This window comes from Vigna umbellata, chromosome 10 (genome assembly GCF_029865625.1).
Source record: "Vigna umbellata cultivar VRB3 chromosome 10, Vumbellata_1.0, whole genome shotgun sequence".
NCBI lineage: Eukaryota > Viridiplantae > Streptophyta > Magnoliopsida > Fabales > Fabaceae > Vigna > Vigna umbellata.
In genome coordinates, this window is record NC_142174.1 from 6,636,073 (window position 1) to 6,657,290 (window position 21,218).

The 21,218-nt window shown below is 35.0% G+C and overlaps 1 protein-coding gene across 1 annotated transcript; it reads right to left on the bottom strand.

Moving 5' to 3' along the window:
- Nucleotides 1–1,853: 1,853 nt before the first annotated feature.
- Nucleotides 1,854–19,959, bottom strand: LOC148191759 (phosphatidylinositol 4-phosphate 5-kinase 9-like). The gene is made up of 9 exons (XM_088100317.1): nucleotides 19,734–19,959; nucleotides 17,339–18,719; nucleotides 16,425–16,592; nucleotides 12,535–12,700; nucleotides 11,739–11,849; nucleotides 9,396–9,583; nucleotides 8,816–8,964; nucleotides 2,991–3,156; nucleotides 1,854–2,287 (listed from the first exon to the last, which is right to left on the bottom strand). Exons 2-9 carry the CDS (start codon nucleotides 18,586–18,588, stop codon nucleotides 2,011–2,013), a joined length of 2,475 nt encoding a protein of 824 aa, XP_087956443.1. The 5' UTR covers nucleotides 18,589–18,719; nucleotides 19,734–19,959; the 3' UTR covers nucleotides 1,854–2,010.
- Between the last annotated feature and the right edge of the window lie 1,259 nt (nucleotides 19,960–21,218).

The following is a 21,218-nucleotide window of genomic DNA, read 5'->3' on the forward strand; positions in this document are numbered from 1 at the left end:
TGGCAGCTGATGAGAGTATTCCAGTTACTACATCACCCGGGTGCACGAACGTCGTAGCTACACAGATGTCATACAGTCCGGACGGTCAATCTAGTGATAGGCTTTGTATGATACGTACGTTGGAATTTATCTGGTGTTGGATTATTTGAAATGTATGTTTATGCATGAATTAAATTACATAAGCTTACCCTATTTCCTGTCTTGTCATGTATTCTCGTTCGTTCGTCTTTGTCTTTGCGATGACCACCCTGTGGGTGGGAGCAGAACCAGAAGAGTTGCTGAATGAAGTATTAGAAGAAGCGTTGGAGGAAGAAGCTTATCCGAGTTAGAAGTTAAGACCGAGCCGTAGAATCGTTCTGTCAATAGTGGTCTGATAGTAAGGTGACCGTTCGCTTACTTTTTCTCTTTCGTTTTTGTTTTGACCGTTCGGTATAGGCTTTTTGTAACCCGTTCGGTCAGACTTTCTTTTGGCGTTCGGTTTTAATTTTCGAGTCTTTCTGTAAGGTCGTTCGGCCATAGTCGTACGTGCTCTTTTATTATATGACTGAGCTGTAATATTACTAAATGTAATTATTCTATTATATAGTTTTAGACTGTATTTTTGAGATGTTACATCTATTGAGTACCATACATAATTGTAGTTGTGTCTATATGTTTTAAATATTTAAATAACTTTTTTAAAAATAAAAATTACAACAAATAAAATATGATATTTAACGAGTTCAACTGTTGAGCAACGAAAAAGAGTTATTATTTAAATAAAACAAAATTGAAGATTAAAGAAAAAAGATAAGATCAATTTTCTAAGTTACTAATATATTAAATATATTTTTTTATTGAATTCTCAAAAGCGAACTGTTAGACATTCTTACATGACAAAAAAAACTATAAATAAAAATATTATAAACAAGTAAAAATGTTTAAATGTGTGTATTAGTAATGATTTAGTTTGATAAAATTAAAATTTATTATTTTTTTAAATGCAATACATTATTTGAAAAAAGCCACACAAAAGGAAAAAAAAATATGCAATTGAAGTTGTAATGAAAAATAAAGTATATGGGAGATTTGACAGAACTTAATAATATTGAATGAGTTAAACAATTGATAGGGATAATAAAATATTGTCTAAAGGGTTCTTCAAATAAAACAAAATAAAATAAAAAAAAATAGTGAAAATCAGTTTTGTAGATTACTTAAAAAATTAAGAATGTAATAATTTAAATGGAAATTGGTCTGAGAATGGAAATCAGTACTCATGTCCAATTAATGTAATATTTCTCATTAAAATTGAGGCAGATTCAAATTATACTCACACGATAGATTTATTTATCGTCACTAATAAGACGTTACTATGTAACTCAAACCATTTAATTTTAAAACACAAGGCAATGATCATATATGATAATATGTTATTAAAACATCTCTAGTAATGTTTCTTACAAAAACACATAAATATTAACATATTTCATTTTTATTACTATAAAAAATATTTCAGTTTTGATATAAAGAATTTAATTTGATTAATTTTGTTTGACCTCTTATGGTGATTAAAGTAGTTGAACACATGTTTAGTTTTTAGTAAAGATCACAATTATTTATTAAAAAAATTAACATTGATATAATTAACCTTGAAGGAAGGAATTATTTTTTTTTTTACATTGTAAATTTAAGTCATTAGTAATTACTTAAATGTTAATTATATAACATCAATTTTCTCTTTAATAAAACAACTTCTTATAAGACACACCTTTTGTTAAGCAACGGGTTAAACATCATGTACTTGAGATACTCTTGGATCATATAACACTGAATCGCTGTAAGGAATCAAACTAAAAAGACTAAATGAAAAATTAAAAGAAAAAAAGATCAAATTTAAAACTTGACATACTTATAATAAACATATTCAAGTGAATTATACATACTATAAAAAAAAAGTCAATTATAGAGCATGCACAAATGGTGGAAATGTGACAATTGTTCACTCTTTAAATCGATTGGTTACAGCACTTATCCTGCCATTTCATGAGGTGGGAACACTTTCTGAATAAAATCTAGGAAGCGACGTGAGTAGAATGTAGGGTCCACCGCCGAGATAGATAATGAATCAAACTGAATAGATTTATATGCATGTTCAATCTTCTTAGTCATGTTGTACTCTTGCAATATGTCAATTATACCCAGGTAAAGTACGACGTCGTAAGCTTCATGGAACATTTCCATTTCCTCTTTCCCTGGAATCTGCTCTGCCCTCGCAGGCATGTTCACACCAAGCTGGATTTGTAGTCTGCATAACAAGTTCAAAAGTACGAAAAACCCTGATCAGCCTTTAAAATTCTAGTCCATCAATGTCAAATGAGCATGACAGAGGTTTAGGACGAATAAAGATTCCATCCGAGTATGTTAATAAAGATCAAGAATTCCAAATACTTTAATTTGTGGCATGACATTTATCAATCAGCTTTTAGCTTTTCAAATCACTTTTCGAACGCGATTGAGATAGATATTTGTTCCAAGCTGGGACTGCTTAATATTCATTCCCAGCTTGAGGGAGACTCTTAAGTATAGTTTTTTGTTATTTTTTCTGTTAGACCTCTGTTACAGATCTGTTATTCTTTTTCTTTTCGTTACTCTACATTGTATATATATATATACCTTCTATTATCTCACAATAACATAAAGAGCCTTCATTGATCATTCTTATTATTTCTTTTCTCTCTCCCGATTGCTATATTTGTTATTAATTAATTTTGAAACAGGAGCACGCATGCATCCTTTGGCAATGGCTTCATCATCCCAGTCCCACCACAATTATCCTTGAAGGTTGAAGTGTCAAACATCCCAAATTTTTTTATATTTTATGAAAATACAAGTGATAACGAATTGGGAGGTGTATGGATCAAACGAAAAATATAATAGAAGGACCACTACGATGTTGAAAATGATACATAACATTAGATAAACCAGTAAATCTCTTGAAGAAACCATACCTTGCAGTACCAGGTAGAAGTAGATCCACCTCCTCGTCACCAGCAGCTGAAGCTCTCAATCTGCTACCCCTAATGTGTGACCCTACAACAACGCTATCATCATCTGCACCTCGAGGGACCAGAACAAGACCTTGCGGATAATTGGATGCTTCATCCTCTAGAGGGTCTGTTAGTTGATCATCAATGAAAATTTGAAATTAGTCAGTTCCATTATTAATAATTCTAGTAGAAAGCAAGAATATAAATCATGTTGAAACTTGAAAGCATAACGACAAGACAAGACAAACAAATAGATAAGCTTATAAGGCTTTTTAAAATGGCGCGGTGCCTAACCATAGTACAGTAAAACTGTGATCATATGTCAACCAAATGAAGCACCTGGAAAGAACCACAATGTTGAAGGAAAAAAGAAGGAAGAAACAGTCACTGGGTTAAGAGTTGACTGAAAACGAGTCAGCGTGTTCAACTGGAATGACCAAGGACCTTGTTCCTTTCAGATGAACAAATCCAGGCCTAGTTTTAATACACTGGTCCAAATAATCGTGACTAACAGTTTAAGAAGAAAATCTAGACATAAGCCAAACCTATTATTGTAAATAGGGGATTATTTGGATAACAGTATCCATAATACCTCTATAATGATTACGATAAAATATATTTAGAATCTTTAAATTCAGCATATTTTTGTTTCATTTAAGAGTTTGAGTGCCTCACGCTGGCAATCACGTCAACAATTGCATTGTCAATAGAATTGTCATGCACGGTCATCCGCCACCACTAGTATTGGCGCATATAGCCCACGCCCAAGCTTCAGTGAAGCCCACTTGCAGTTGCCGCCATGAACAGTGTCATCAGGACCTCCTAATTCAAGGGGTATTAATGTCCCATTTGGCTCCAATTTCAGTAGATCTAAATCTTTTTATTCTTTTTCCAAACAGGTTCTTTTTGTTACTTCTTTGTTTCGTATATATTTTTTTCAATGTCTAGTATGAAGCCTATAAAGAGGAATGTGGTCGTTTGAAAACAATGGTTGAATCAATGAGTAAACCCTCTTATTGTATATCCTACTCATGAAAGGTAACAGTACATTCGATATTGTTAGTCCTGTATCTTAGTTTTTGGAAACATGACTCCAATCTTTTATGCCTTCAATTTGAATGTAAAAATCACTAGACAACAACTCGTTACAATTGCAAATGGTGATATTGCATCCATATGCAGATATGATAATATAACTTTAAAATTATCTATTGTCTTAAATAATGTTTTATATATCCCACAACTGTATAATAATTTTATTTATGTACAAAAACTAATAGAAGATTTGAATATTTTAGTAATTTTCTTTTTTCTTATTATTGTGTGTTTCAAGATTTTATAATGAGACGATGATTTTAATTACTAAGGAGTGGGTTATATCTATTAGAGCCTTTACAATTGTACAGGTTCTCAATGAATTGAGTTTAATGCAGATCACACAGCACGTAATTATAGCATAATACAAAATGAATTATAATAAATCCACCTAATAATTAGGAATTATCATCCTAATTTCTCAAATTTATGTAACGCCTAATTTCCTAAAAATTTGTAACCGCTAATTTTATTCTAACACTCCCTTAATATGGAACATATGTACCAAGCTTGTTACAAATAAAACATATGTACCAAGCTTGTTACAAATGTACTCAATCTGAGGGCCTCTAAGGAACTTGGTGAACATGTCAGCCAATTGATTGTATGAAGACGAAGACAATACTAAGATCACTTGTTACTCTGATCCAGATTAGGAAGGATCATCATCTTGAAGCACGGTCTGCCAGGTTGGAGCCCATCTGCCAAGTTGGAGCACGGTCTGCCAAGTTGGAGCACGGTCTGCCAGGTTGGAGCCCATCTGCCAAGTTGGAGCACGGTCTGCCAGGTTGGAGCCCATCTGCCAAGTTGGAGCACGGTCTGCCAGGTTGGAGCCCATCTGCCAAGTTGGAGCACGATCTGCCAGGTTGGAGCACCGAGTTGGAGTACACTCAGCCGGTTCGGATCACGATCGGCTGGGTTGGAGCACGGTCGGCCAAGTTGGAGCATGGTCAACCAAGTTGTTGCTCGGTCAACTGGGTTGGAGCACGATTGGTCGGGTTGGAATGATGAATGAAGTGCGGTGTTCGCCGAAGGAAGCCGGTCTTGATCACGGTGGTCATCGGAGGAAAAGGATGCTCGGTGACAGAGAAAAGGGGCACACAGTGGCCGATGGTGGACAGAGGTAGCGGACAGTGGACAATAGTGAAAGAGGGATTGTAGAGAACTGAAATTAGGAGAACGGAACTCAGATATTTAGACACAAGTGTTGAAAGACAAATTTTATGGTCACCAGTGGCACTGGCCATCGGCAGGCAGCAATGACAGTGGTTGAAGAAACTCAAAGAACCTACTCTTATACCACATAGAATTGTATATGTTTTAAATGAATTGTGTGTCTAATGCAGACCACACATGTATTTATAGCATAATACATAATCAATTATAATAAATACACTTAATAATTAAAAATCAATCATCCTAATTTTCTAAATTATGTAACACCTAATTCTCTAAAAATCTGTACCAGCTGATTTTATTCTAACAGAGCCCAAGGAACAAAACAAAACAAAGGCTACAAACCAACAAGCAATATTTAAAACATGGACATGTTCCCAAATGTGGCTTAATCATAGAAGACATAGATATCCCTCATTCAACCTTAATAAATCCTTGTTCCCTTGTTTGTTTACCAAAGAGATTGTTGAGTCTCTTAAATGTGACATCTATCAATAGTCAAAGCATCATCATGAAACATATCCCATTTTGGGGTAATAAGAGTAATTTCCCATTGACTTAACTCACTCTAATGTATGAGGACCTATTTAGAATACAATTTTAGAGAAAAATGGTTTGTTACTTTTATTGGTGATGGTACTCATCACATGGACACACTATGAAAAGTTTCAAGGTCTTTAAAATCTGTCAATTTTTTCCTTCTTGTCCAAAATCAATTTGGAAAAACTATCAAAAGAAATTAGGTATGATAATGGTATTGAGTTTGTGAATCATGAATTTTTCAAATTTTTGGCTCATATGGTAATATTAATGAACTAACATGTGTAAACACTATAACAAAACGGGGTTACAAAAGGGAAAAATCATTATCTTTTAGAAGTAGCTAGAGCCTTGCTTTTTTTTTTTCCAAATGTTTGTTTCCAAAACCTATTGGGGAGAAGTCGTGTTAACTGTAATACCTTCTCAACAAGTTACTTTCCTGTTTCTTAAATGACATTGGTCTTCATTCCTTCTTCTCCTCTAATGTCAAGTTTACCTTGTCTAGTTTTTGGATGTGTTATTTTTTATAACTCTCAATCCTAATTGCAATAAATTAGATCCTAGAGTTCTTAAATGTGTATTTATTAGTTATCCTTCTAACAAAAAGGGATGTGAATATTATCATCATTAGACTAATGATGGATGTCTCTTTCATGAAACAAAAGTTTTTTTTGCCAACCTTTGCTTCAGGGAGAGAAAGCACTTGAAGCAAATAAGTTCTTCTTCTTATCATTATAATAATTGTCTTTGCAGAATGCACAAGATTTAAGTGATGACTACCACAGATGAGACCAAACCAACCCATGGTGAGGAAGAAGATCACAAACTCTGACAAAAAATTGTCAAAAAAAGGTAAGAAGAACACACTTTGAATTAGAAGCAAGAAGAGTTGTTTAGCTTGGAGGTTAGGAAAAAGATATTACAAAATGAGGATTCATCTCTTCCAAAGAAAATACGTAATTGATCTCCTCAAAGAATTAGATAAGTTAAGATGTATTAAGAAGTGGATTTAAGCCTAACTCAACCCCACAAAACCGGCTTGTATGGTGAGGTTTGCACCCCACTTATATATTATAATTTGACCTTATCTTTAGCCGATGTGGGACTTCCAACACACCCCCTTCACGCTGAGGTATAGACATCTCGAGCGTGAGAGTAGAATTAATGGCTGGTCCGATAGTGGCCCGACAACGGGTGGAACAGAATGCCCACATAAATCTTGCTATGAAAGGCTCCAACCTTGCTCTGATACCATATTAGAAAGTGGTTTTAAGCCTAATTCAACTCCATAAAACCGGCTTGTAAAGAGAGGTTTGCACCCTACTTATATATTATAATTTGGCCTTATCTTTAGTCGATGTAGGACTTCCAACAAGATGTGAACCTCAGGAGTTCCTATTGAACAAAATCATAAAATTGGAAGTAAAGAGATTTCTCCTATAGAAAAGATCCAACACGAGATATTAGTAGGAAGACTTATTTATTATGAGAACACATTGTTAATGCAATTAGTGTGATAAGTCAATTTATGCATGATCTAAGAGAAAGACATGCAACTAGTCGATAAATTCCTCACTACTTGAAGTCAAACCTTGGAGATGAACTATTGTTCAAGAAAGAAGAAACTTTAACCCTAATGATAGATATTGATGTAGACCATGCAGGTTCTATTATTGATAGAAAATTAACCTTTTGGTATGTATGTTTCTTGGAGAAAGTATGGTAACCTTGAGAAGCAAAATAACTGATACAGTTATCTTGTTCTAGTGCAACAACTAAATTTCGAGCCCTTGCTCAAGGTGTGCCTTCTCTAGAAGAAAATCATACTAGATAAACTTAAAATAAAAATTGACATCCCTATGCAATTATATTGTACTTACAAATCATCCATGAGCATAGTATATAATCCAATACAACATGATAGGAGGAAACATATTGAAATTAACACACGCTTTATCAAAGACAATATTGACAAAGGTGTTGTAATTACAACCCTTGTTCCTATAGGACTTCATAAATCAAACATTTTCATTAAGGGGCTTCATCAAGTCAATCTATAGGATCTTGTAATCAAGTTTGGAATGATCAATATTTAATTACCAACTTGAGGGAGAGTATTATAACTAGCAAATTATTAGGATAAAAATATCACCATATTGATTACAAGAAAATATCTTTAGAATCTTCTCATCCATGGTAATATATTTTTATTTACTCGTTTTAAAAAGTTTGATTGTTACAAATAGTGTTAACGAAAATGTAATTGGTGGAATTGTTATCTATAAAATAATTATTTATTTCCTTACATAGCTCAAGTTCCCCTCAGGGCTCTTCCACATTAAGATATCCTCAAGTGGAAACAATTTTTAACCACAAGAATCTTAGCAGTGACTCTTACTTGTACCATAGACTCTTGTCCCTATCACAACGAGACACGCTTTCTTGAGATCCCTATCAAAAAGACTTTTGATGCAAGGGATCCACAAACATAGGATCTATCACCCATTACATATTTTAGGTAGTCACCAAGACAAACTATCAACTCAAATACTACTTGCGGAATTTGATGGGGGGAAACAATGGGGGAGATTTTCAGCAATAAGCATAAGATAAAAAACACTATAGAATTTTACACCACCTTCAACTTAAAACCTTTAGACTATAAAATTGTCAATAACAAGGTAGATGGACATTAGCCAATTTGGGATAAGAAAAGGAAGTTTCCAGAAATTGCCCTCATTTTCATCAGTTACCCTACCAAATGAAACTAGCCAATTTGGGATAAGAAAAGGAAGTTTATATCGTCTACTAGCCACATCAATAATTAGGGGAATAGAGCTATCTTTTTAGTCTCTCCGTTTCAGGTCATTAGTTTCTGATGCATGAAAACAAAACTATCAACCCAAAATAAGTATCAACCATACAAAGGAAAATAAAAAAAACCATTTGCTTCTCAGATTGGATCAAACACCCACCTTCCTCTGCAAGAATTGCCAATCCATCTACAGTTCTACTTTGGTTGTGTGGACGTAGCTGCTGGGGTGCCCGATAATGAACACCAAGAAGGAGGCTGTAATCCATTATCTGTTGTAATTCCAAGAACTTGCTGTCAATTTCAATCTGCCTGCAATGAGTATGACCAACACTGTAAGGTATATTCCATTTTGAAACAAAGCGTGGTACATAATAATATTCTGGAAAACTCACTAGACAAAATTTTGGAATTCAAACAAACACAAGCAGTTCCTATTTTTATTAAGCTACAATACATCTATATGGGAAGGGAGGACAAAAAAACACCTGTTCCTTAAAAGTTGTATATATTCACTCTACAATATCAGAATGTGTCAACGATTCAACTGCACCGAAAGAGACATTTGCTTTATAAACCTACATGTACAAATTTAGAGATATACAATTTTTTTTTCTTTGCTTTTTAAACAAAGAGTAATTTATCCTCCTTTATCTTCATATTCCTAGCAATAAAAAATCTTTTATATAAAGAAGAAACATCAAGAAAATGAAAAATTAAAGAAAATAAATAGTATCACTTACTTCAATAAAGACTCCCGCCAAGATGGTTCCAAGTAAAAGCAGTAATTCAAATCCAAATCTTTAAGGGTAGTGTTCTCATCAATTTCTATCTTATCAGAAGAACGTCCACACGATGAACCTTTCAAATCATATCTCCTATGGATCCTTAATTCTGTGCAGAACATATTTCCCATCACAACAAAGCGAAACTGCAAAATAGAGAATTATGTATCAATATTAGCATTCTAATTAAATAAAATGTAGATTATTAAGTCATTTAGAATGAGAGATGTTAAGTCATGACAGGTTCAAATATTTGATGAGGTATATTTTCTTTGTGAAAAATCTTGTCCTTATGGCATTTCAGAATTGGAAGTATTAAAATACAAGTTTCTTAAGAACATGAGGCCTATTACTGAAGTGTAGTAAAGAAGAAATACAAACAAAATAAACCCAACTGACTGAGCACTCAAACAACTAGACAGTTTGTGTATAAATAGCAATGTTATTACTGTAGTAGCAGGTTTCTTGAAACTCATTTTGGGAGAGTGTTGAGACTCCTAAATTCTTGAAACTCCTGTGTTTTTTCACTCTATTCTCTTTATCTCTACCTCTGTATTGTGTTGTAAATTCTTTTAATTCTTGGTACCAGTTGTCTCAATTGGTATCAAAGCTCCAATCTTGGAGTTGTGTTCATCAAGAATTAACACAAGTGAGGCATGTAGAGGACTTCAATAAGTGAAAAGAAAATGGAAGGAAGAATGGAAATTGTAGAGAAAATGCTGGAATCTGAATCAGAATCGAGATTCTAACAGAGACATTGTGAGGGATAAAAAAATGATGGAAAACATAGTTCAGAAGATGGATAATCAGATGCAGAGAGGTTAAGGAGGCTTGAAGAACAACAAATCAAAGACAAGAAGTGATAAAACAGAGTCAGAAGCAGAGAGGGTTTAGATTGGAGTTCCAAGATCACTGGAAAAGATTGGAGATACCTTCCTCTAGCAGAAAGGAAGGTGTGCATGGATGAGCCCATAAATTGGAGGGATACTTCCAAATTAGAGGAGCATCAGAGAAAGACAAGACGGAGGCAGTATTGGTTTATTTGGAAGGATGGCACTTAGTTTGTTCCATGATGAGAATCTTGCAACCCAAGTTCAATTTGAGAGGTTTTCAAGAATTCCGATATGGACAGAGGTGGACCTTGTGTTGCAGCAATTTCAAGAAGTGTTCCAACCCTCTGAAGGACTCCCACCAAAAAGGAGGCCAGATTATGCAATCCACTTGAAGGAGGGATCAACAATTCCTAACTTGCAATCATATAGGAATCAATGGCTTATTTATGTTGTACTGCAGGAACTAAACCAAAGGTTTGGCCAGATGTATTAAGTTGGGAAGAGTTTTGTTTTGGTTCAACACTACATACAATGTGTCCAGTTCAATGACAACTTTCAAGCATTGTATGGACACACTCCACCTTGTTGAAAGGGACAACCATTCCTTTAAAAGTGAAAGAGGTCAACAAGTTAACTCAACGATGTGATGAGTTGTCAAATGATTTTAAGTCACAATTTTTTGAGGGCCCTAGACAGTATGAGAATGCAAGCTAATAAGCATAGGAGAAGTAAAAAGTATACTGTGGGAGATTGGGTGTTTCCCAAGTTATAGCCCTATAAGATGCTCAGGCTGGCTAAAAGACCTAACCAAAAGATGTGTCCTCGCTTTTATGGCCCTTTTCAGATTTTGGATAGAATTGGTCAAGTAACCTATAAGCTAAATTTACCGGGGGATAGCAGGATTCACCTGGTTTTTAATGTGTCTCTCCCAAAGAAGGCAGTCAGCTCACTGCAGCTTATTCAAACTCTACCCCTGACCTTAGCAGATGATATGGAGCTCCAGGTTCAACCATCAAATGTGTTGGATATCAGACAGGAAGCAATGGGTGATTTAAAAGTTTTGATCAAATAACACAACCTCCCTCCTTGTGAAGATAATTGGGAGGCAGCATCTACTCTACAAGGTGGATCCTTTTTGGGAGGTATTGTTGTCGGGAACATGAGGCCTATTACTGAACTGTACTCTAGAATAAATTATAACAAAGCAAACCTAACTGATCCTCAAGTCAACCAGTTAGGCAATTATAGAAGCAGGTTTTAGAAACTCATTGAATAATGAGATTCTCAAACTATCAGTAATCAATACAATTCACAGTTCATTCTCTATCTATATTCTCTCTTGACAGCTACCTCTGTATTGTGGAGTTAATTCTTTTAATTTTTGGTACCAGTTGTATCAAAGTAGATGTGATAGTAAGTAATTGAAAAATACTAAAAATTGATTCAGGTGCAGAAAAATGTATATTACCTTTTGACCACTGGAAGGTATAATCCTGTGCAGACCAAAAAATTTTGTGATAAGCGTATTATCATATGTCTTCACATGATGATGATAGTCAGGAAGCATTCTAAGAAGAACCTACATTTCAAAATTTAATCAATACAATCTGTATTCTATAGTCAAAAAGAATAGTAGAGAAGAGCAAGTGAACACTAAAATATCATTATTAAGCAAGAAAGCATATGCTCCAAGACTTTATTCAACATTCAATAAGTGTTTGGACAAGCATAAAATATCATACACAAATCAAACAAAAAAGAGAGAATTCTTCAGGAAAAAGTACAAAAAATCAAGAATGAGGTAAAGATGTCAAGTTTCTCGGCGTATCAGAAACTCGGACTCCTTTGAAACAGTCACAATTAAATTAATCAGACTGTGTTATGTAACTTATGTTTTACGAGTGCTTATGTGTGTATAGATGTAATATTGTTTTATTTGAACCCTATTATTGATATTTAATCCTACGTTTAGCATACTTTTATAATTTGTCACATTTTAACCATCTAGTGATGATGTCATCATCAGCCCTTGTTCCAAGAGCGTCACTGATAAGAGATAACAATCCCAAAGCCAAACAGGTTTATTATGGTTATTAGATGCAGATTTCCACTAATGGCAACCTGAATATTTGTATAGGTACAAACTGTATAATGTATTTTGAACTACAAAATAGAGCCAGTAGAAACAAGCCCCCAAAACAATTATAGATATCTGTAACTGTAATAAATGCTAACAAAGAAGATCCAGATAAAATTAAAATTACCTTCACTTCAGATCTACGCAGTGTCTTAATCATGAATCGATCATCCTGAGACAGGAAAAAGACACTACCACTTTTTCCTGGGGAAGAAAGTTCCCTCAGAGCATCATTTCCACAAATGGACATCATATAGTCAGCAGCATCAATCTTGAACAACTCTCTCAAATTCCTGCAATAGCCACAAGGTCATATATAACAATCACAAGTAAAGTGAAAGGAAAACAGAAAGGAGAAAAAGAAAGTTGTTAACAGTGGTTCCAAACTACGTATACAAACTGTTGTTAGTAAGATATTAAGTATACTACTAGAAACTTTTAGAAGCTGTTAGAAGAGTTTAGAAATCTCTATGTAATTATTACTACAGGATTAGAGTTCTCTATATATAAAAGTTGATGTTTTGTTTTAATGAATCAATTGAATAAGAATCTTCTTTCATTCAGATTAATCCTTTCAAGTTGATATCAAAACTCCCGATCTTAGGAGTTCTACTTCTGCATTTCTTCTTTACCATCTTAGTTGCAGTTCCTTTTAGGGTTGCCTAAGGTGCACCCATTTCCTCCAATTATTGGGGTTACTTGAAATTCACCCAACTTGCGGTTTTGTCACTCCTGCTCCCCGTTGTTGCCATCCACCAGATATCGGAGTTGTTGCTGCAGCTGTCTCCAGAACCATTGTTGGACCTTTTGCCACAGCTAGCAGTGCTGCTGTCATTGCTGCCATTGTCAGAGCTTTCTGTCTTACTGTTCTGTTTTTATTTAGGATGGGGCTAAGGAATCCCTATGTTTTTTAGCATGACAGCTCCATTAAGCAATGTTGATCTTCTGAGTTTAGATTCTTAAAATCCTAGCAAGACTCCTTCATCCTCTTCAATTGAACAAGGAATACAAGCACTGCATGCTGAAATTGAACATCTAAAATCCCTCATGGTGACTATCAGTAAGCCACCTTTTGGTACTTGCTCTATCTCTTTTAATGTTTCTAAAACTTTATGTAAGGACTCTTTGGGTTCTAGACTCTAGTGCGACAGACCATATGACTCCTCCTTCATCTCTTTTAACTCATTTGTTTCTCTTTCTACTGACCACATTACTGTTGCCAATGAGACTCATATCCCAATAACTTGACATGGTAATGTTTGTCTTTTGTCATCTCTCACCCTTAAAGATGTCTTTTATGTTCCTAAACTTTCAAATAATCTTATTTCTATTCAAAATTACCTAGGACCTAAGTCATTTTGGAACCTTTCTTTCCACTCATTGTGTTTTTTAGGATCCTGCTACAATGGGACGATTGTGGATGTCAAGAAAGAGGGAGGGTTCTATTGCTTTAATAACTAGGGAACTAAGGATAGTATCAGTACACAAACAGGTACCTCTTGTCTCCAATTTGAGTCTTCTCAAATTTGGCTTCCTCACTGTGATCTAGGACATACCTACTTTTATGTTGTAAAGCCTATGTTTCCTTCCTTATTTTCCTAAGAGTTTGTTGAGTAATTTAAATGTGATGTATGTCAACTTGCAAAAACACCATTGTACCACATATACTACTAGCAATACAAAGAGTGTTCATCCTTTAGACTTAGTTCACTATGATATTTGGGAGGCCTGCATCAAACTCTAGTATATTGGTTCTAAGTTATTCATAAATTTTATAGATTATTGTACCCATGTTACATGGATTTTCTTCGTGAAAGAAAAATCTAAAGTTTGTAACTTATTCATCAAATTCTTCCATATGATAAAAACACAATTTCTAAAGTTAATTAAACGTTTGTGTTCTAATAATGGGAGAGAATAAGTAAATGATTATATGTCTAAATTCCTTTTCGAAAATGGTGTTGTTCATGAATTCACATGTGTTAATACACCACTAATGGCATTGCTGAAAGAAAATTAGACATCTTGACACGAGCACTTCTTTCCCAAATGAATATTCCTAAATCATATTGGGGAGAGGTTGTCCTCATTGTTGATTAACTAATTAACCAATTACCTTCTCGAGTCCTAGATGGTCTAATAAACCAATTACACTTGGAGCCCACTGTTAGGTTACTAGACCGAGGAATCCAAGAACACCACTGCAAAACATCCAAACTCACTGAAAAGATCTTGTATTATTGATTCTAGGCACCAAGAACAGCAAGAATGCCTCCAAGGGACAATGTTCCTTTCACACGGATGCCAATGATCCTGTCAACAATTCTCTAAAACATCCAAAAACATCCCCTACCTAAAAAGACCCATCCTACTATATAAAGGAAGTATCACTCAACCTAACAACCCAACTAACAACTAATTTTTAATTTGTTTCCTCCTATCATACACACTATATCCTATCATTACACACCGCTGCAGAACAACCTTGTCCTCAAGGTTGGAATAGTGAAGCTTGATCCAATGGTTCATCTTCATCATGGCTCATCTTCATCAACTTGTAATCATAAGAAGGGAACCCACTGGCTATTGCCCGCCAATTCAGGTCTAAAGGCTTGGGTGGTGGTCGATATGACTCCTTTTGTTCCCTTAATGATAAGAACTGCTTCAAACCAAAAGACTTGGAAAACTGACTTCTTGCACGGCTCAAAAATTCTCTAGCATATCTTTGCGACAGCTCTCGTTTTCTCATTTCTACTTCTAAATCTTCCAGAATTACTTGGCCATATCCATAAAGCACAAGTGTCGCAGTATGCTCTGAAACTGTTTGCATTGCTTCCATTATTGAAGTTTCTTTCCTACCATCTTTACGTTCCTCCATTGTGAGTAATTCAAGACGGCTAGTTAAAAACAACTCTACAAGAAAACCAGAAATTCCTTTGTGGCCATTGATAGAAGCAAGATCTATAGGTGTTATAACATCAGGAAATTCAAGATATGGATTTGTAACTGCTATAGTGGATGAACCCCTGGACACCAGGGCCTCAACTGGATTGCTCCCTGACCCCACTATTTTAACCCCAGGCCTCAACAATTTTGCTCCCTCCTCATCTGGTTTACTACTCTGCAGATCTATCTTCCTTCTTCTCTTCATCATTACCTACGTACTCTCCTTCTTCAGAGAATTTCATGCCTTTCTTACTATTTTGCAGACTATCTTTCTTAGCATCCAATCCCGTTTTTCCCTCTTTCTTTCCTTTCATGACAAATTTCTCACTTCCTTTTGAGCCCCTTTGATGTTTTATGCATTCCTGCAGCATGTCTTTCTTTTCTTGGACGATTTCTCTTATTTCTTGCACACTGTCTTTTTTTTCTGTCATGGCTCTTCCTTGTTTGCTGGCCCCTTTCTCCAAAGTATTTATTCTTTCTTCCATCACCTCCTCAGCCTCGTCCTTCCTTCCCCTTCTTTCCTCATTCACCGACCCTTGACTGCCCTCTGAATTCTTGTCTAAATCCTTGGAGTTTTTCATAAAATCTCTGAACATCTCCTTGAGTTCTTGATGACCCTCTTTTAGTTCCTCTATCACCCTTTCTACTGCGCTAATTCTTCCTTCCATTATTTTCCCTTGTCTGGATCTAGTAGGTCAGACCAAATTAATAGAACCTAGCAACCCAACTAACAACTAATTTTAATTTGTTTCCTCCTATCATACACATTATATCCTATCACCCACCCTAAAAAAGAAGTATTAAAAAACATCAAGTATCATATACTTCTCGATATGACATTTAGGCATCCCATAATACTCAAATCCCTATCAGATTATTGAACTAGGTGCTCGAGATATGAATATTACAAACACATCTTCAATAGATACACAATACACTAATAATAGAGTAATTCTAGACCCAAAAGCTGCATATAAAAAACAAAATTTTGTTATATGCATGCCTAGGGAATACAAGAAGGATACATTGGCCTCGAAAAAGAAATAAGCATAAACAAGTGTCAATACTTACCTGAACACCATAGGGCAGTAATCTTTCCATTTAAAACCCTCTGACTGATGAGGAGGTGTCAATTGAGAACCTTCTTTAGGAAAATTCATCCAAAAGCTTGCTCTAGGACCAAAATCTGATGCTCGAACTTCTCGCCTCTGTATTGGTGTAATCTTTCCCACAGTATACCTAGCCATATTGAACCCGTTTAGACATTAATTATTTTAAAATCCAAGCAAAAGCAATAGTGGGTAGTGCAGTGTAACATTTTTTCTACTAAAGTAGGTAGATTAAGTGCTTTTATTGTTTAAGGTTACCGCTTGAGCCATCATGCATCGATAGAAGTAGGAAATAATATTCGTCTAAGTTCTAGAAAAAATTTGTGAAATATAACTAAGAAGCAAACATTTGTTACTGAGGTAAAATCTTTCAATTGTCAAGTAATTCCCAATATCAATGGAATTCCTTTTCTCTGGTATGTGGGAAAATTCCGAAAAATAATTATTTATTTAGACAAGTACTAAAAAAATTTGTCACTTGACTAGTAATAATTACAGATGTACAAAGAGTATTTGGTTTTGATGATTAACCACTTCAGCATTTCATCGTTTCTAAACTGAAATATTTTACCAAAATGACATTTGTAATTTTATCTATTTTCAATAATCACGTTTATTTTCAGAGGAAAAACTGACCACTAACATGATTGATAGATACAAAACCCCGTCCATTCGAAAATTCTCACTTAAAACAAAATGAAAATTCTAATCAGACATCTCCGTGCCTGCCTCGACTTCTTCCAACACGGATCCAGCTTTTTTGGTTTTTTGTGGAGTAGCAAAAAGAATTTCAGCAATAAAAACAACAGAGCATTCTTAAATTTATTACAACTAAACATTCATGCGAGTGCAAAAAGTCAAGGTAGTGCCCTTCACCTTATTCCAAGCTGCAAACTAAGCATCAGATCATAGCTCCTGTGACCTTTAATGATCGCTTCACCAGGTCTTTTAATTTCTTTGGCAAGTTTTTTCTGAAGCTGTTTTGCCTTTCTAGACATTGATGAAAATTTATTATTTAAAACTAACTCGCTTATTAACACACCTTGCATGTACTCGCGTTCCAAAATTGGGACTTTATCTCCATTTTCAGCGATAGAATCTGTTGATCCTAGTTTTGAATCGTTTCCAATCACTTTCTCAATAGATACCTCAAGACTCCAGCGCCTTTCAAGAGAAATATTTTTGCTGCGAGATTGTTCCAGATTTAACAGGTTTCCTTTGGCCAGCTTATCAGATGAAACACTACTCAATCTCCGACTCTCACCAACCTTGACATCTCCCATATCAACTGAAGCAGCATGATGAATATGTACCTGTTTCTGTTTTCTCAGATCTGGCAACAGCCCTCTTTTTCTCAATGCATTGAGATATATTTCTTGTGCAGATGGAAGACAGCTACCTTTTGGATAGAAGGTTCCTTTGCCATCTTTTAGACCCCGTGTCCAAGTCCCAACATAGCAGCCTCCATCACTCCATGTATATACCCCAAGCCCGTGCATCATCCCATTTAGCCAGCTCCCTTCAAATGAGTCCCCACTTACCCAGGTGAGAGTTCCTTTCCCTGACATTCTCCCACCTTTCATATTTCCCAAATATACATTCCCATTGGCCCACGTATACTTGCCTGGACCCTCCGGTGTTCCTTGGATCCAAGAGCCTTCAAAGATATCTCCATTTGGATAAACTTGATAACCCAACCCATGTTTAAGATTTAATCGCCACCGACCATTGTAGGTCAGATTATCCGGACCAATATACGTTCCTGTACCATGAATATAGCCACCTGAGAACTCACCTTCATACATTACTCCAGAAGGCCATTGTATTTTCCCAAATCCATTTCTCATCCCCCGTCTCCACTCACCATCATATACACAACCATCTGACCATACATACTTACCCTGACCCTCTGGAATGTTACCAAGAAGGGACCCACAATATGACTCTCCATTAGGAAGTGCGAGTTCCCCAACTCTAAATCCAGCAACTTCAGAGGAATGACCAGCTTCACCGTTTGTCAATATAGATACACGGTCTATTTCAGAAATGGCATCAAGAGATTTTGTTCTCTCTGCACAAGAAAGTGCTCCATCCAAATTATCAACTGTGGCCACAGGGCCAGACATGCATAATGATCAAAAGGAATATTTCCTTATAGAATTATAACTATCCCGAATTCTCAACAGCTACAAGACAAGAGGTTGCATATAGGAAATCTTACCAAGAGTTTGACCCTTGAAACTCTTCGTCCTTTTGACTAGAGAAGAGGAGTCAGACAAATAAAACAAATTAGATATATGTCAATAAACAAACAAACCTGAAAAGATCCACATTCATGTCAGGTAAAAAGGGGGAGAAAAAATAGTTATAAAGAGCCTAGGAGAGAACTTAATAGAGTATAGAAAGAGGCAAATTTAAATCTAAAACAGCAGGGACAAATACCCTACTTCCTTCAAAAAAATTGCCATTAAACAGACACCACAACTACAACAATATAATTTCAAAAGAAGAATTCGAAGTTGATAATAAAAGTTAAAAGAACCAAAGAAAAATGAAATGCAAAATATGCATACATAAGATGGAAGGACAAACCTTAGCATAGGAAACTAAACTTTCAAACTGCAGAAAGTCTTAAAATAGAACATTTTACCACATTCAGTTTATTTTACAAATTAAAACAATACTAAGTACAACAACAAAATAGAGTAGGTGTAAGTAGATGAGTTAAAAAAAACAGCAGAGAAAATGCCCATAAAACAAAAAGAGTTGTTGAAATTAGACTGTGTTCATGTCCATCAGGATTGAAAAACCTAAACTTTAAACATCATCGCAAAGTCAATTAATAAGTGCTATTTCCAATTTCTTATGACAACCCTACTATAACATCCAAACTTATAGCTCAACCAACCAGTTTCTGAAAAATTATGCACACCTTCAATTTCAAAACATACAAACAAACACTCCCAAGATAATAGAGAAATAGTTAACAAAATCAAACTATTGGACGATTAATTCCAAGGTCCTTATTTCTTATGGGAAAAAAAAAACCTTTTATCACATAATAACATACTTAATTTCCTTGAAATCAATATAGCAACCTGAACTGAACAATGGAAAAAAGCCACAAGCAACAAACAAGCAGAAGATAATAACCAATTCTCACTTGTCACACACTAATGACGATAAGCGATTCCACATTACGCACAGACACATCAAACATCCATAACAGAATTTAATAGAAACAGAGAGAGAGAGAAGAAAAAAAGAGTACCTTGAAAGTGAAAGAATAGGAAAGAAAATGAAGTCAAGTGTGTAGGTGATGAAGACAAGGAAAATTAAAGAAGTGGTAGATAAGGGTTGTTTGGTCCAATAATTTAAGATTAGTTTCCATTCTCCAAAACTTGGTTTTCTGACAAACGCGATGGGTAGAAAAGTAACACTGTTGATTGATCGGATCTCTAACACAAACTCTTTATTTTTTAACGCTGACGCTTTGTCTTATGTTCAGGCAAAGAGATGATGAGATGGGAAGCACTTTATTCTAATTCCAAGCTAACATTTTTGTGCAATTAAATATCCCTATAAGTTGCTGTATGATATCGTAGTTGAATGCGATGTATCCCATATGGCGTGGCTGGTAAAAAGACAAAATTGTCCGCGCTGGGTTGGAGGGTAGTTAATTAGTGGATATTAAACGGATATTTGTGTACAGTAATAATTGAGTTTGTTACTCACAAACAGAAGCTTTTGAACAAAAAGATTCTCTCAAGTGTTTAAAATTCAAATTTTCTTATCCAGAACCTATTTTCCAAAGTTATACTTCTTTTACTTTTTAGGTTTAATCATTCACTAAGTTCCTATTTTCGCATGGAATTTCAATTTCGTCCCTTTCTTTCTGAAAATATCAATTGGGTCCCAATTTTATGAAATTTGTAACAAATCGATCCTTTCCGTTAAATAGTGTCAAACGGCGTTAAAAAAATTTGAGTGGATGCTGAGATGACGAACGAACGCTCGTCCACCAGCGAACGAACGCTCGTTCACCAGCGAACGAATGCTCGTCCACCAGCGAACGAACGCTCGTCGACCACCGAACGAACGGTCGTCCAGTGTGGAACGAACGGTCGTCCAGTGTGGAACGAACGGTCGTCCAGTGTGGAACGTTCGTTCGTTGGTGGACGAGCGTTCGTTCGCTGGTGAACGAGCGTTCGTTCGCTGGTGGACGAGCGTTCGTTCGTCATCACAGCATCCACTCATCAATTTTTTTAACGCCGTCCAGCCAATTTAACGGAAAGGATCGATTTGTTGCAATTTTCATAAAATTGGGACCCAATTGATATTTTCAGAAAGAAAGGGACGAAATTGAGATTCCATGCGAAAATAGGGACTTAGTGAATGATTAAACCTACTTTTTATAATATAATTATTTTAAAAACATAATTGTTAAGTGATTTTTTTAGAAAGAACCGTATTTTTAAATATTTTCTATAAAAGGTCATTCTTATTTGTTATTATTTATTTATTATATTTATAATTTCTACAGAGTCTTTCTTATTATTTTTATTATTTTTCTCTTATATATTAATTTAATCAATTTATATATTATTAACCTATTATACACTTATATATAAAAAAAACTAACCATTTTTATATACAATTTTTATTTTTATTTTATCTTTTATAATATAATTATTAACTGGTTTTTTTAAACATATAATTGTTAAATGATTTTTTAGAAATAACCATTATTTTGAAA

Coding starts and splice junctions, on each gene's coding strand:
- LOC148191759 (XM_088100317.1), bottom strand. CDS start 18,588: ATGTCTGGCCCTGTGGCCACAGTTGATAATTTGGATGGAGCACTTTCT. Junction 16,593..17,338: donor AGTTTGCAGCTTGGAATAAG/GTGAAGGGCACT, acceptor CAATATGGCTAG/GTATACTGTGGGAAAGATTA. Junction 2,288..2,990: donor CTTCTACCTGGTACTGCAAG/GTATGGTTTCTT, acceptor CTTGTTATGCAG/ACTACAAATCCAGCTTGGTG.